Source organism: Phyllobates terribilis, unplaced genomic scaffold (genome assembly GCF_046119375.1).
Source record: "Phyllobates terribilis strain yellow unplaced genomic scaffold, ASM4611937v1 Scaffold_1__5_contigs__length_1240528914, whole genome shotgun sequence".
Taxonomy (NCBI): domain Eukaryota; kingdom Metazoa; phylum Chordata; class Amphibia; order Anura; family Dendrobatidae; genus Phyllobates; species Phyllobates terribilis.
The window spans coordinates 401899349-401912858 of record NW_027362761.1 but is presented as its reverse complement, the minus strand read 5'-3'; the positions used below and the strand labels follow the sequence as shown (position 1 = coordinate 401912858).

General features: G+C 49.3%; 1 protein-coding gene across 1 annotated transcript in view; it reads left to right on the top strand.

Annotated features, from left to right (window-relative positions):
* Window positions 1-13169: 13169 nt before the first annotated feature.
* SRFBP1 (serum response factor binding protein 1) overlaps window positions 13170-13510 on the top strand; it is a 98305-nt gene continuing 97964 nt past the window's right edge. The window contains exon 1 of the mRNA XM_073676908.1: window positions 13170-13507. Within this exon, the coding sequence (XP_073533009.1) occupies window positions 13469-13507 (39 nt within the window). The 5' untranslated portion in view covers window positions 13170-13468. The remainder of the gene's footprint in view (window positions 13508-13510) is intronic.

The following is a 13510-nucleotide window of genomic DNA, read 5'->3' as shown; positions in this document are numbered from 1 at the left end:
CCAGCCAGCCGAGAGACTCCTACCTGCTCACCTGGGAGCACTCACCTGCTATCCGCCAGCTAGCCTACCTGGAGGCTCTGCCGTCACTTGCCGTGACCACCTGCCAGCCAGCCGAGAGACTCTTACCTGCTCACCTGGGAGCGATCACCTGCTATCCGCCTGCTAGCCTACCCGGAGGCTCTGCCATCACTTGCCGTGACCACCTGCCAGCCGAGAGACTCTTACCCGCTCACCTGGGAGCGCTCACCTGCTACCCGCCTGCTAGCCTACCTGGAGGCTTTGCCGTCACTCGCCGTGACCACCTGCCTGTCTAGAGACTCTTACCCTGCTGTCACTTGCCGTGACCACCCGCCTGTCAAGAGACATTCCCCGTCTCCTGCCGTGACCACCTGCCCTTCTACCCAGAGACTGTTCCTGTCACTTGCCGTGTCTACCTGCCCGCCTTCCCTGGGAGCCACCCGCTTCCTTACAAGGACTGCCCCTTTGTATAGTAGCTCAGAGGTTCCACCTCCCAGACCCGTTACAGTTTGCTCGGGCCATGGAACCCGGTGGCACCCAAGCTCCCTCGCTCTCGGACCTATGCCATGAACTATCTCGTCAGAGGTCCCAACAGAAGTCCATCCTGAGCCACCTGCGTAGTGTTAACTCCCGCCTGGACACACTGACTACCTCTTCGGGACCTGCTTCCAGTCGCACGACTCCTACCCCGGCAGCGTCGCTGCCCATCAATACCATGGCATCCCTTCCCGGTCCCCGCCTTTCCGCCCCGCCTCGTTTTAGTGGAGATCCCGGTCAGGCACGGGGCTTCATTAACCAGTGCACCCTGCACTTCGAACTTTTGGCATACCAGTTTTCCACCGACCGAGCCAAAGTGGCCTTCATCATGTCCCATCTCACTGGGGAGGCGCTGGCTTGGCTAAATCCTCTATGGGAGAGAGGAAACCCCCTGGTGTCCAACCTGCCAGTCTTTCTCACGGCCTTCCGGAAAGTCTTCGACGAACCAGGACGAAAGACCTCATCCGCCTCATCTCTGCTACGCCTCCGTCAAGGGAGTCTCACCGTTGGCCAATATGCCATACGGTTCCGTACCCTTGCTTCTGAGCTTGCCTGGGATAACGACGCCCTGGTGTCCGTCTTCTGGGAGGGCCTATCCGGCCGGATTAAAGATGAACTTGCCGGTCGGGACATTCCTACCACTCTCGACGAATTAATAACACTTGCCACCCGGACTGACATCCGGTTCCAGAAGCGTACCAAAGAGGTCACCCGTGAGAGGAGGTTTCCTCGCCTTGCTCCTACCTTCCAGAATCCCGTCACTTCCTCTGTTACTCCCCAGGTGCATTCACCCGAGCCTATGCAGGTCGACCAGACCAAGATGGTCAAAACCCGTCAAGAATCACGCCGTGCCGAGGGGAGCTGCTTCTACTGTGGCAGTAAGGAGCACCGGATCCATTCCTGCCCGGAGAGGTCGGGAAACGCCTGTGTCTATTATCGCTCAGAGAGGTCGTCCTAGACAAGAATAAACCCTCTCCATCTCTGATACTGTCGGTCTTTATCATCTGTGGGGAGAACCGTTACTTTGAACTAGCTCAACTTGATTCTGGAGCTGTCGGAAATCTCATTTCTCAGTCCCTGGTAGAGAAATACCGCATTCCCACCAAACCTCTGGCTGAACCCTTATCTGTTACCTCCATGGATGGGGGTCTCTTACCGCATCCCATCCAACTTATCACCGAACCCATAACTCTGCAGGTGGGAATGCTGCACTCTGAGAGCATCTTCTTCCATGTTCTACCTGGACTTTCTCATGCCCTTTTGCTTGGCCTACCTTGGCTACAGAGACATGCACCCGTGCTTGATTGGCAGACTGGAGAAGTCCTTCGCTGGGGACAGGCCTGCCATAAGACTTGTTTAGTTCCCGTTCGTCCTACCCGTCTGTCTCCTCCCCCAGCCAATCTACCCGGCCTGCCGGTACCCTATTGGTCTTATGTTGATGTCTTTAATAAAAAGGAAGCAGAGACATTACCTCCTCATAGACCATACGATTGCCCTATCGACTTGGTACCTGGCGCTACTCCGCCCCGAGGGCGTATCTACCCTTTGTCCGCTGCTGAGACCCGGTCCATGTCTGAATATATCGAGGAGAACCTGGCCCGGGGATTTATCCGGAAATCTACCTCCCCGGCGGGAGCAGGCTTCTTCTTCGTTAAAAAGAAGGACGGCTCACTCCGTCCCTGCATAGACTATAGAGGCCTTAACCAAGTCACGGTGAAGAATAAATACCCCCTTCCGCTCATTCCTGAATTATTTGATCGTCTGAGGGGTGCTAGAATCTTCACCAAGCTGGATCTCAGTGGGGCCTATAACCTGGTTCGTATCCGTCAGGGGGATGAATGGAAGACGGCATTCAACACCCGGGACGGCCACTATGAATACCGCGTAATGCCCTTCGGTCTCTGTAATGCTCCCGCAGTCTTTCAAGAGTTGGTCAATGATATCTTCCGTGACCTTCTCTACTCCTGCATGGTGGTATACCTGGACGACATCTTGGTCTTCTCTCCGGATCTCCAGACACACCGGAGGGACGTTCGTCAGGTCCTGCTCAGGCTCAGGCAAAACCACCTCTACACAAAATTTGAGAAGTGCCTCTTTGAACAGACCTCGCTTCCATTTCTGGGCTACATCATCTCTCAGACCGGTCTATGAATGGATCCTGAGAAACTTTCTGCCATCCAGATGTGGCCCCGACCGGAGGGGTTGAAGGCTATCCAGCGGTTCCTGGGCTTCGCCAACTACTACCGCCTCTTCATTCTGCACTTCTCTTCCCGGACTGCCCCTATCTCTGCGCTCACCCGTAAGGGCGCTAATCCCAAAGAATGGCCGCCCGAGGCAGAGGAGGCCTTCCTGTCTTTGAAACAAGCTTTCTCTTCCGCTCCTGTGCTGCACCGTCCGGACAGCAACAAACAATTCTTCTTAGAAGTAGACGCTTCCTCCTCCGGAGCCGGAGCGGTGCTCACCCAAAAGTCGTCTTCCGGAAGAATGGATACCTGCGGCTTCTTCTCCAAACTCTTCTCCTCATCTGAGCGCAATTATTCTATAGGAGACCGAGAATTGTTAGCCATTAAGTTGGCACTGGAGGAGTGGCGTTACCTGCTCGAGGGGGCTCTTCACCCGGTAATAATCTACACGGATCACAAAAACTTGGCTTATCTCCAGAGTGCCCAAAGACTTAACCCGCGCCAAGCCCGGTGGTCCTTGTTCTTCGCCCGCTTTGATTTCATTCTTCACTTTCGCCCGGCAGACAAAAATATCAAAGCGGATGCCTTGTCCCGATCCTTTTTGTTCTCCGATCTAGAGGAGGAGCCAAAGCACATCATCGACCCCGCCAAGGTAATGCAGGTGGCTCCCGTGGATCTAAATCGTCTTCCACCCGGTAAGACGTTCGTAGCAGTACCTGATCGTGAGAGGGTTCTACACTGGGGACATTCGTCTAAGCTAGCTGGCCATGCTGGCCAGAAAAAGACCCTCCTGCTTATTACCCAGCATTACTGGTGGCCTACCCTGCACAAGGACGTAATAAACTTTGTCTCAGCCTGTGCGTCCTGCGCTCGCAACAAGGTTCCTAGACATCTGCCAGCCGGCCGCCTTTTGCCTCTTACCATACATGCTGCCCCGTGGCAGCATATAGCCATGGACTTTATAACGGATCTCCCTGTTTCTGCTGGTTGTACGGTCATTTGGGTGGTCGCTGACCGCTTCTCTAAGATGGCTCACTTCATTCCCCTGCCGGGTCTTCCGTCTGCTTTTGAGTTGGCTAAAGACTTTATCCATCATATTTTCCGTCTCCATGGTCTCCCTCTCCACATCGTATCCGACCGAGGAGTTCAGTTCACCTCTCGCTTCTGGAGAGCCATGTGTAAACTGCTGGGGGTCACCTTGGACTTCTCCTCTGCTTATCACCCACAGTCCAAGGATCAAGTAGAGCGGATTAACCAAATCTTAACCAGTTACCTCCGGCACTTTGTTAATGCCGACCATTCCGACTGGGTGGATCTTTTACCGTGGGCCGAATTTTCCTATAATAATCACGAGAGCGAGTCTTCCTCCAAATCCCGGTTTTTTATTGTCTACGGTCAACATCCTCGGATCCCGTTTCCCGTCTCCGCCTCGGTGGATAATCCGTCCGCGGAATCTCTTGTTAGCGAATTCTCCTCCATTTGGGAAAGTACCAGGTCCGCATTTCTTCAGTCCTCCGAGCGGATGAAGAAACAGGCTGACAAAAGACGTCAGGATCCGCCCCAATTCCGTCCTGGAGATAAAGTCTGGCTCTCATCCAAATATGTCCGGCTCAAGATTCCTTCCTACAATTTAGGGCCTCGGTTCATCGGCCCACTGGAAGTTATCAAACAAATCAACCCGGTGGCCTATAAATTGAAACTCCCGGCCAACTTGCGGATCCCTAACTCCTTCCATGTGTCTCTCCTCAAACCTGTGGTACTTAACTCTTTTTCCAAGTCTACAGGTACGCCTCCTGCTCCGGTTTCCGCTGAGGACGAGTTTGAGGTAAAGAGCATTCTGGCCACCAAAAGGGTAAGAGGAAAGACCTTTTTTCTAGTGGATTGGAAGGGGTTTGGTCCTGAGGAGAGAACGTGGGAGCCCCGGGAGAATATCCATGCCCCGCTCATCCTTGATAAATTTCTCTCTGGTCTAAAAAAGGGGGGGCCTAAAGGGGGGGGGTACTGTAGCATCGGTGTCCCTGCCTCCTGCTAGGCAGAGACGCCGTTCCCCTCACCTCCCTGCCCCGTCCTCGGCGTCCTCCTCCCACGCTGCTGGCAGTGCTCGCTGCTTCCTGGGCACTGTGCTTAGGGCGCGCGCGCTCCCTCTCTCATAAAGGGGCCGCACGCGCCGTCCTAAGGAATCCCCGGCCAATTGCCGGTGGAGCTCCCATATATAAGGCACCTCCTCCAAAATGGAGGTGCCCGAGCAAAGTTGTTGCAAGCCTTTCACCTCTGCTTCAGCCCTCAGGTCCCGTTGCCAGTCTGTTTTCCAGCTCTGTCTACCTGCTTACATTCCCTGCGGTCCGACAGTCTGTCTACCAGCATCCGGCAGTCTGTCTATGGACCAGTCCGCCTGTGGATCAGGAGGCACCTGCCTGATACCTGCCTGATACCTGTCTGAGACCTCCTGCCAGCCAGCCGAGAGACTCCTACCTGCTCACCTGGGAGCGCTCACCTGCTATCCGCCTGCTAGCCTACCTGGAGGCTCTGCCGTCACTTGCCGTGACCACCTGCCAGCCAGCCGAGAGACTCTTACCTGCTCACCTGGGAGCGATCACCTGCTATCCGCCTGCTAGCCTACCTGGAGGCTCTACCGTCACTTGCCGTGACCACCTGCCAGCCTGCCGAGAGACTCTTACCTGCTCACCTGGGAGCGCTCACCTGCTACCCGTCAGCTAGCCTACCTGGAGGCTCTGCCGTCACTTGCCGTGACCACCTGCCAGCCAGCCGAGAGACTCTTACCCGCTCACCTGGGAGCGCTCACCTGCTACCCGCCTGCTAGCCTACCTGGAGGCTTTGTCGTCACTCGCCGTAACCACCTGCCTGTCTAGAGACTCTTACCCTGCTGTCACTTGCCGTGACCACCCGCCTGTCAAGAGACTTTCCCCGTCACTTGCCGTGACCACCTGCCCTTCTACCCAGAGACTGTTCCTGTCACTTGCCGTGTCTACCTGCCCGCCTTCCCTGGGAGCTACCCGCTTCCTTGCAAGGACTGCCCCTTTGTATAGTAGCTCAGAGGTTCCACCTCCCAGACCCGTTACAGATTCCATAATTTTTTCCCTTTGCTTGGTCTGACAAAAATTACCCTTACTGAGTACCACACTTTTTATCTTGATTTCTTTTAGTGTTTCTTAAAGCCCTAAAGTTGCCATTTGAAATGACTTTAGTTTTGTGCCATGTCTGTGATCTGCTTTTTTTCAACAACATTAAACAACTGAATGAACATCCTCCGAGCCCGGTGATTCCATAATTTTTGCCAGGGGTTGTATACAAAGAAAAAAACACAAAATTTGAGCTTGGTTTAAAATAGTATACATGCAGCTGCATGTATACCATTTTAAGCCAAGCTCAAATTTTGTGTTTTTTTGTTTAGAATTAAATATGAACAAACCAACTTACATACTCTCCAATATTCAATCAAAGACACAGATAACTCCTTAATGGATCACACCGAATCTAATTTTTATCTAATTTACAAAAAAGCATTAATGAGAATCTAAGCAAATTGGAAGATACCATCACTTCCTGCAAACAATCAAAATTTAAAAGGGATCTGAGAGATTATGAAAATTATCAAATATACAATTATCATTCCTACAGAAGAGAGCGAAGTACCCCAAGATCTATGCTAAAGCAAAATAAAAGGAGACAAAAACATCATGTTAGCTTTAACATCAACATGTTAACATGTTGTTAACGAACAACGTTAGCTTTACTTCATCTGAGTATGATACTACAAATGGCAATGTCGATATATCTGATTATGAAAATGATAACTCCAGAAAATCATCTTTAATTGCCTCTCATAATAGGGGTTCAAAAAACAAGATGAATCGCATCCCCTCAGGGATCATTAAAAAGAAAAACACATGACAGCCAGGAAGAGAAGAGAATAAAACAAAGACACAAATATCCAACCAGGTACTGCAAATAAATGATATACAAGATTCTACAGCTACAATCCTAAATGAACAACATTTTGTGCAAACACAAACTTTTTCCCCTCTTTCTACACTATTGGATGTCAGGGGGAAGCCAATCAGAAAAAGCCAAACTGTATAGTCACAGAAATACACGTAAATTCCAAGTAATAGAAAACCTTTATTGAATACATGGTTGGAATAGGTGGCACTGCAGAAGACAGGTGCACACACCTCACATAAAAAATACTAAATGCAAATAATGTACACATAAAAAGAGGTAAAATTAAGTAAAAATGGATATAGCTGGACAAAAGACAAAGATAAAGAAATATACCAAGCTGTGCAAGTCTATATATATAAATAGATTCTCATGGCATAAATGTCTATATTAGATGCTCTCAATATGAAAGTCAAGGGCAGAGTACAGAAGGAGAAATATAAATCAAGAGGCATAATACCTGTGAGGTCCAAACTGTGAGTGTAGCGCCCACCCCAAAGCGTGTTTCGGTATAGACCTTCGTCAGGTCAATAGAATAGCTTTGGGAGTCGTTTTGGACCCTGGATACTCAGTATAAGGCTGACTTTGCGATAAGATTGTCTCTCCCAGCCTCTGGTCTCCATCCTCACAGAAGGTCCACTGGGAACACGTCTGGACATATCTGCAAGAGTCTGGTGAGATTGTTCCTTTTATTTTATCTCCATGCTATGTATGAATCCAATATTGCCTATACATAAAGGAGCGATCTACCCATTTATTAATGAAATAATGGCATATTAGGCGATTTATACTACTCTTGAGCACACACACTGCCATTTGTGCAGTTGATATTGAGGTGCCTACGCATCGTTTTTAATAATATCTTTGTTTCATATTTATATGTCTGTTGATAATTTGGGCTTTCACCACTATCTTTATTTCTATTTTATATGACCTATTAAAGGTGGTTTTAATAAGCTATTTAATACTACCCTTGCTAATTTTTTATATTTTGTGACATATTGTCATACGAATTATTGATATTTGAATTAAAAAAATATTAGTTATTATTATAGCGCCATTTATTCCATGGCGCTTTACATGTGAAAAAGGGGGTATACATAGCAAAAACACTTACAATAATCTTGAACAAAATGAGTCAGCGACTGGTACAGGAGGAGCGAGGACCCTGCCCGTGGGGCTCACAATCTACAAGGGATGGGTGAGGATACAGTATGTTGGGGTAGAGCTGGTCATGCAGCGGTATGGTGGAGTGGTGGTTACTGCAGGTTGTACGCTTGTCGGAAGAGGTGGGTCTTCAGGTTCCTTTTGAAGGTTTCCACGGTAGGGGACAGTCTGATATGTTGGGGTAGAGAGTTCCAGAGTAGGGGAGATGCACGGGAGAAATCTTGTATGCGATTGTGGGAAGAGGAGATAATAGGGGAGTAGAGAAGGAGATCTTGTGAAGATCGGAGGTTGCTTGTAGGTAAGTACCGGGAGACTAGGTCACAGATGTATGGAGAAGACAGGTTGTGGATGGCTTTGTATGCCAAAGTTAGGGTTTTGAACTTGAGTCTCTGGGTAATGGGGAGCCAGTGAAGGGACTGACAGAGGGGAGAGGCCGGGGAATTGGGGGGAACAGGTGGATTAGTCAGGCAACACAGTTTAGGATAGATTGGAGGGGCACGAGAGTGTTAGAGGGGAGGCCACAGAGCAGGAGGTTGCAGTAGTCAAGGCGGGAGATGATGAGGGCATGCACTAGTGTTTTTGCAGAGTCTTTGCTGAGGGAGATATTTTTGAGTTAGAGTCGGCAGGAAGTGGAAAGGGCTTGGATATGTGGTTTGAAGGAGAGATCAGAGTCCAGGATTACCCTTATGCAGCAAGCTTGTGGAACTGGGGAGCGTGGTCAGCCATTAACTTTGATGGTTAGGTCAGATGGGGGCGTTGAGTGAGGTGGGGGAAAGATGATGAATTCAGTTTTATCCCTGTTAAGTTTTACAAATCTAGCAGAGAAGAAGGATGAAATACAGGACACACATTGTGGGATTCTGGTTAGTAAGGAGGTGATATCGGGTCCAGAGAGGTAGATCTGTGAGTCATCTGCATAGAGATGATACTGAAAGTTGTGAGATTCTATGAGCTGTCCCAGGCCATAGGTGTAGATGGAGAAGAGCAGGGGCCCTAGAACTGAGCCTTGGGGGACACCGACAGATAGGGGGTGAGATGAGGAGGTGGTATGTGAGTGGGAGACGCTGAATGTCCTGTCTGTTAGGTATGAAGAGATAAAAAGATAGGGCCAAGTCTGTGATTCCAAGAGATGAGAGTCTGTAGCAAGAGGGAATGGTCCACTGTGTCGAAGGCAGATGACAGGTCCAGGAGGAGGAGTAGAGTGTTTCTTGGAATTGGTGGTTAGTAGGTCGTTGGTGACTTTAGTCGGGGCAGTTTCAGTGGAGTGATGCGGTCGGAAGCCAGATTGTAAACGGTCGAAGAGGTAGCAGGAGGAGAGGTGGGAGGACAGTTCAAGGTGGACGTGTTGTTCCAGTAGTTTTGATGCATGGGGAGAAGTGATATGGAGCGATAGCTAGTCAGAGAGAATGGGTCAAGGGAGGGCTTTTTGATGATGGGTGTGATTGAGGCATGTTTGAAACATGAGGGGAAGACACCAGTTGTTAGTGACAGGTTGAAGAGGTGGGTTAAGGTTGGGATGAAGACTGTGGTAAGGTTAGGAATGAACTGAGACGGGATTGGGTCAAGTTCACAGGTGGTGAGGTGTGATTTGGAGAGTAAAGAGGAAACTTGATCTTCTGTGATGGTGGAGAAGTTGACTTTGGAAGAGGAAGGTTGAGTAGATATGAAGAGGGGCTGTGGGAACTTTAGGTAAAAGCTTTGTCTGATGTTGTCAATCTTCTGCTTGAAGAATGAGGCAAATTCTTCAGCTGAGATGAGAGGGAGGAGGCTCTGGGGGACAGAGGAGAGCACTGAAAGTGTTGAATAGCTGTTTAGGGTTGTGAGACAGGGAGGATATGAGAGATGAGAAGTAGGTTTGTTTTGCTGCTGTGAGTGTAGACTTGAAAATAGTGAGGGATTGTTTAAATACAATGAAGTGGTCGTTAAAGTGGGACCTTTTCTTTCTCCGCACAGCAACCCTGGAGGCCCGTCTCAGTTCTTTAGTCAGGTTGGTGTGCCAGGGTTGCCTATTGATTGCGTGAGCTTTGGTATGTGTGAGAGGGGTGACCGAATTGAGAGCTGCAGCTGTTGTGGTGTTATATAAAGCAACAGCAACATCTGCATCGTGTAAGGAATTTATGTCTGTAAGAGGGATTCAGAGAGTGAGTGTAGGTCAAGATGTTTGAGATTTCTGCAAGGGTTTGCAAGTTTATGACGTGGGGTGTAGCGTCGGAGTCCCTGCCTCCTGCTAGGCAGGGACGCTGTTCCCCTCACCTCTCCGCTCCGTGCCCGGCGTCTTCCTCCCGCTCTGCTGGCAGCGCGCGCTGCTTCCCGGCCACTGTGCTTAGGGCGCGCGCACTCCCCCTCTCTTAAAGGGGCCGCGCGCGCCGTCCTAAGGAGTCCCCAGCCAATGGCCGGAGGACCTTACCATATATAAGGCACCTCCTCCAAAATGGAGGTGCCCGAGCAATGTTGTTGCATAGCCTATCACTCTGCTTCAGCCCTCAGGTCCCGTTACCAGATACCTGCCAGATTCCTGCTTGATACCTGCCTGATACTTGTCTATCTACTTGCATTCCTGCGGTCCGACAGTCTGCCTACCAGCCCTGCCAGTCTGTCTATGGATCTGATTGCCCGCTCACCTGGGAGCGCTCATCTGCTACCTACCTGCTAGCCTACCAGGAGGCTCTGCCGTCACGTGCTGTGACCACCTGACTGTCCAGAGACTCTTACCCGCTCACCTGGGAGCGTCCGCCTGCTACCCGCCTGCTAGCCTATCTGGAGGCTTAGCCGTCACTTGCCGTGACCACCCACCTGTCAAGAGACTGTCCCCGTCACTTGCCGTGACCTCCTGCCCTTCTACCCAGAGACTGTCCCCGTCACTTGCCGTGACCTCCTGCCCTTCTACCCAGAGACTGTCCCCGTCACTTGCCGTGACCTCCTGCCCTTCTACCCAGAGACTGTCCCCGTCACTTGCCGTGACTACCTGTCCGCCTACCCTGGGAGCCACCCGCTTCCTTACAAGGACTGCCCCTTTGTATCGTTGCTCAGAGGTTCCACCTCCCAGACCCGTTACATGGGGATTGTGGACCTGGAGAGGAGAGGGCAGAGAATGTAAGTAGGTTGTGGTCCGAAAGAGGGAGAGGAGAGTTAGAGAGGTTGGATAGGGAACAGAGGCGGGTAAAGATGAGGTCCAGTGTGAGGCCATCTTTGTGAGTGGCTATGGAAGACAATTGAGCTAGGCCGAAGGAGGAAGTGAGGGATAGGAGCTTAGAGACAGATGACAAATATCAAAGCAAAATAGGCCAAAAAAATTCAAAAAATAGTTTGACTGACACCTGATAATGTCATGCACTGAACAAAACCAACTCCTAATAAGCATATTTAACTTGGAGGACATGGAGTTTAGCTGGTATAAAATACATTTTATTAAATATACATAGAGTCCTCTCTCCTCCTGTACCAGTCGCCGTCACATTTTTGTTCAAGATTATTGTAATTGTTTTTGCTATGTATACCCCTTTTTCACATGTAAAGCGCCATGGAATAAATGGCGCTATAATAATAAATAATAATACAGAAAATTTTGTTAGAAACAATATAAATAAAGTGAGGTGACAGGAATAAGCAAATGGGTCCCAGCTGAGAAGCACCCTGACCTGACCCAACAACAATAATGCAAAGCATTATTCAGTCAAAAATTACCTGTAATCCAGGTGGTCAGTATATCATGCGATAATAATTTCAAAGAGTGAGGCATAAGAGGGCATAAACCTTACCAGGGAAGGTGCAGGGGCGTATCAGCTGGTGATGGTGGATAAGGGGCAGCCTCGACGTGCATTTCACAATGCTATCTTGATGCTTTTTCAAGAGGCAGTTGAATTAAAATATATAGGTTTGATCTCAGCATAATCACAGTGAGTATAGGGTCACAAGGACGTATATAAAAAAATCATTGTTTCATCCAGAAAGTTGGACGATTATTTCCTCACTTGTCATCCATGTGCAGTTCGTATACAATCCGTTTTTTTACAGCAGCTATTAATCATTTACATGGCCATTTACAGTTTCTGACACCATGATTGGAAGAATAGAAGGAACAAGGGAAGAAGACCAGAAACCCGATGGCGCAAGATAACTGCGGAGAAGACCCTGATGGACCTATCCAGGCTTGTGGATCTTGTGATCCATCTTCGTAAAGAGCGTTCATCCATCAACTCGCTATGCCTCGAGAAGAAGACCATTAATAATAATAATGTTACAGAATTGTATCAGTAAGAATCGGATGTAATACTGAGACTCCGTATGGCATCAGATTTTCCTCTCGCACCCATAGACTTAAATGGGTGAGACTCATCAGATTTACAGAAGAAACTAGTGCATGCTGCGATTCTTTTCACATGCAAACTCAGGCAGTGAAAAAAACTCTCCTCTGCACTGCCCCATTGACTAACATTGGTCCGAATGCTGTCTGTGGAAAAATGGACCAAAAATGTGGTGGTGTGAACGCGGCCTAACCTGGAGAATCATGTTTCCAGGTCATTTTTACAGCACAGTTAACACTTTAAAAACAAAACTCAAAGACCCATGGCAGAATTGTTTTTTTCCCTCTTTTCATCCCACTTGGAGTTTTTCCCATTGTTAGTACATTAGTTCATTATTTGGTAAAATGAATGATATCATTAAAAACTACAACTCGTCCTCCAAAAAACCTCGTACGGCTACATGGATGGGAAACTAAGAGCGATGGCTCTTAGAGGAAGGCGAGAAGAAGTGTTACCCCATGAGCCATAATTAAAGGGAACCTGTCACCAAATTTGTCACATATCAGCTTAAAATATAAACTTATTCAGCATCTGCACTGTTTAACCCAAATCCTTATGCAACCCCCTGACTCCCCCATAAAACCTTTTTAATTTCTCCTGCGCTGTATTCTAATCGGGTCTGTCCAGTCCGATGGGCGTGGCTTCAGACTCTCCACCCCTCCCCCGGCTGCTGCTGCCCATCCTTGACGCCTCCTGTGTGTTTTTCGGGGTTATACAGGGGGAGTCAGGAGGTTACATAAGGATTTGGGGAAAGAAGCGCAGTCGCTTAATAAGTTGATATTTTAAGCTGATATGTGACAAATTTGGTGACAGGTTCCCTTTAAGCCGTGGTGTTATAGCCTCGCAGGCTTCCGTAGCCAGAGACACGTGCGCAGTGTTTGTACGGGCAGGCATGGAGGAGGGGTGTGGCTGTCGATCAGAGGGCCAAAGGACCTTTGATTATGTTAAAACATGTGATCAGTCACGTGTGTGGGAGGAGCCGGGCCGCTGGTGGAGCAGTTTCTTGTAGTTTCTCTTCTGATTGCTGATGTGGCAATGTCGGATACAAGCGGTGTGTGCTGAGGTTACTGTGCGCTGCTGTTCCTATATACTGTATATAGCCCGGTGTGCGCGCTACCGCCGCACCAGGACATTGTCACAGATGCTTGTAAAGGAAGAGAAAATCACGTGACATTTCTGCATGTGACGCGTCACGTGGTCATGATGTCATCACAGGTCCTTTAGCACACGAGGATCCTGCATCCACCGTGCGGAAGGTTCAGTTTTTCTGTGTCCCCGCGGTAACAACCAGTCAGCGCCATGAGTGCGGCGGCGCCTGTGCTGAACCTGAACAATGAGGTG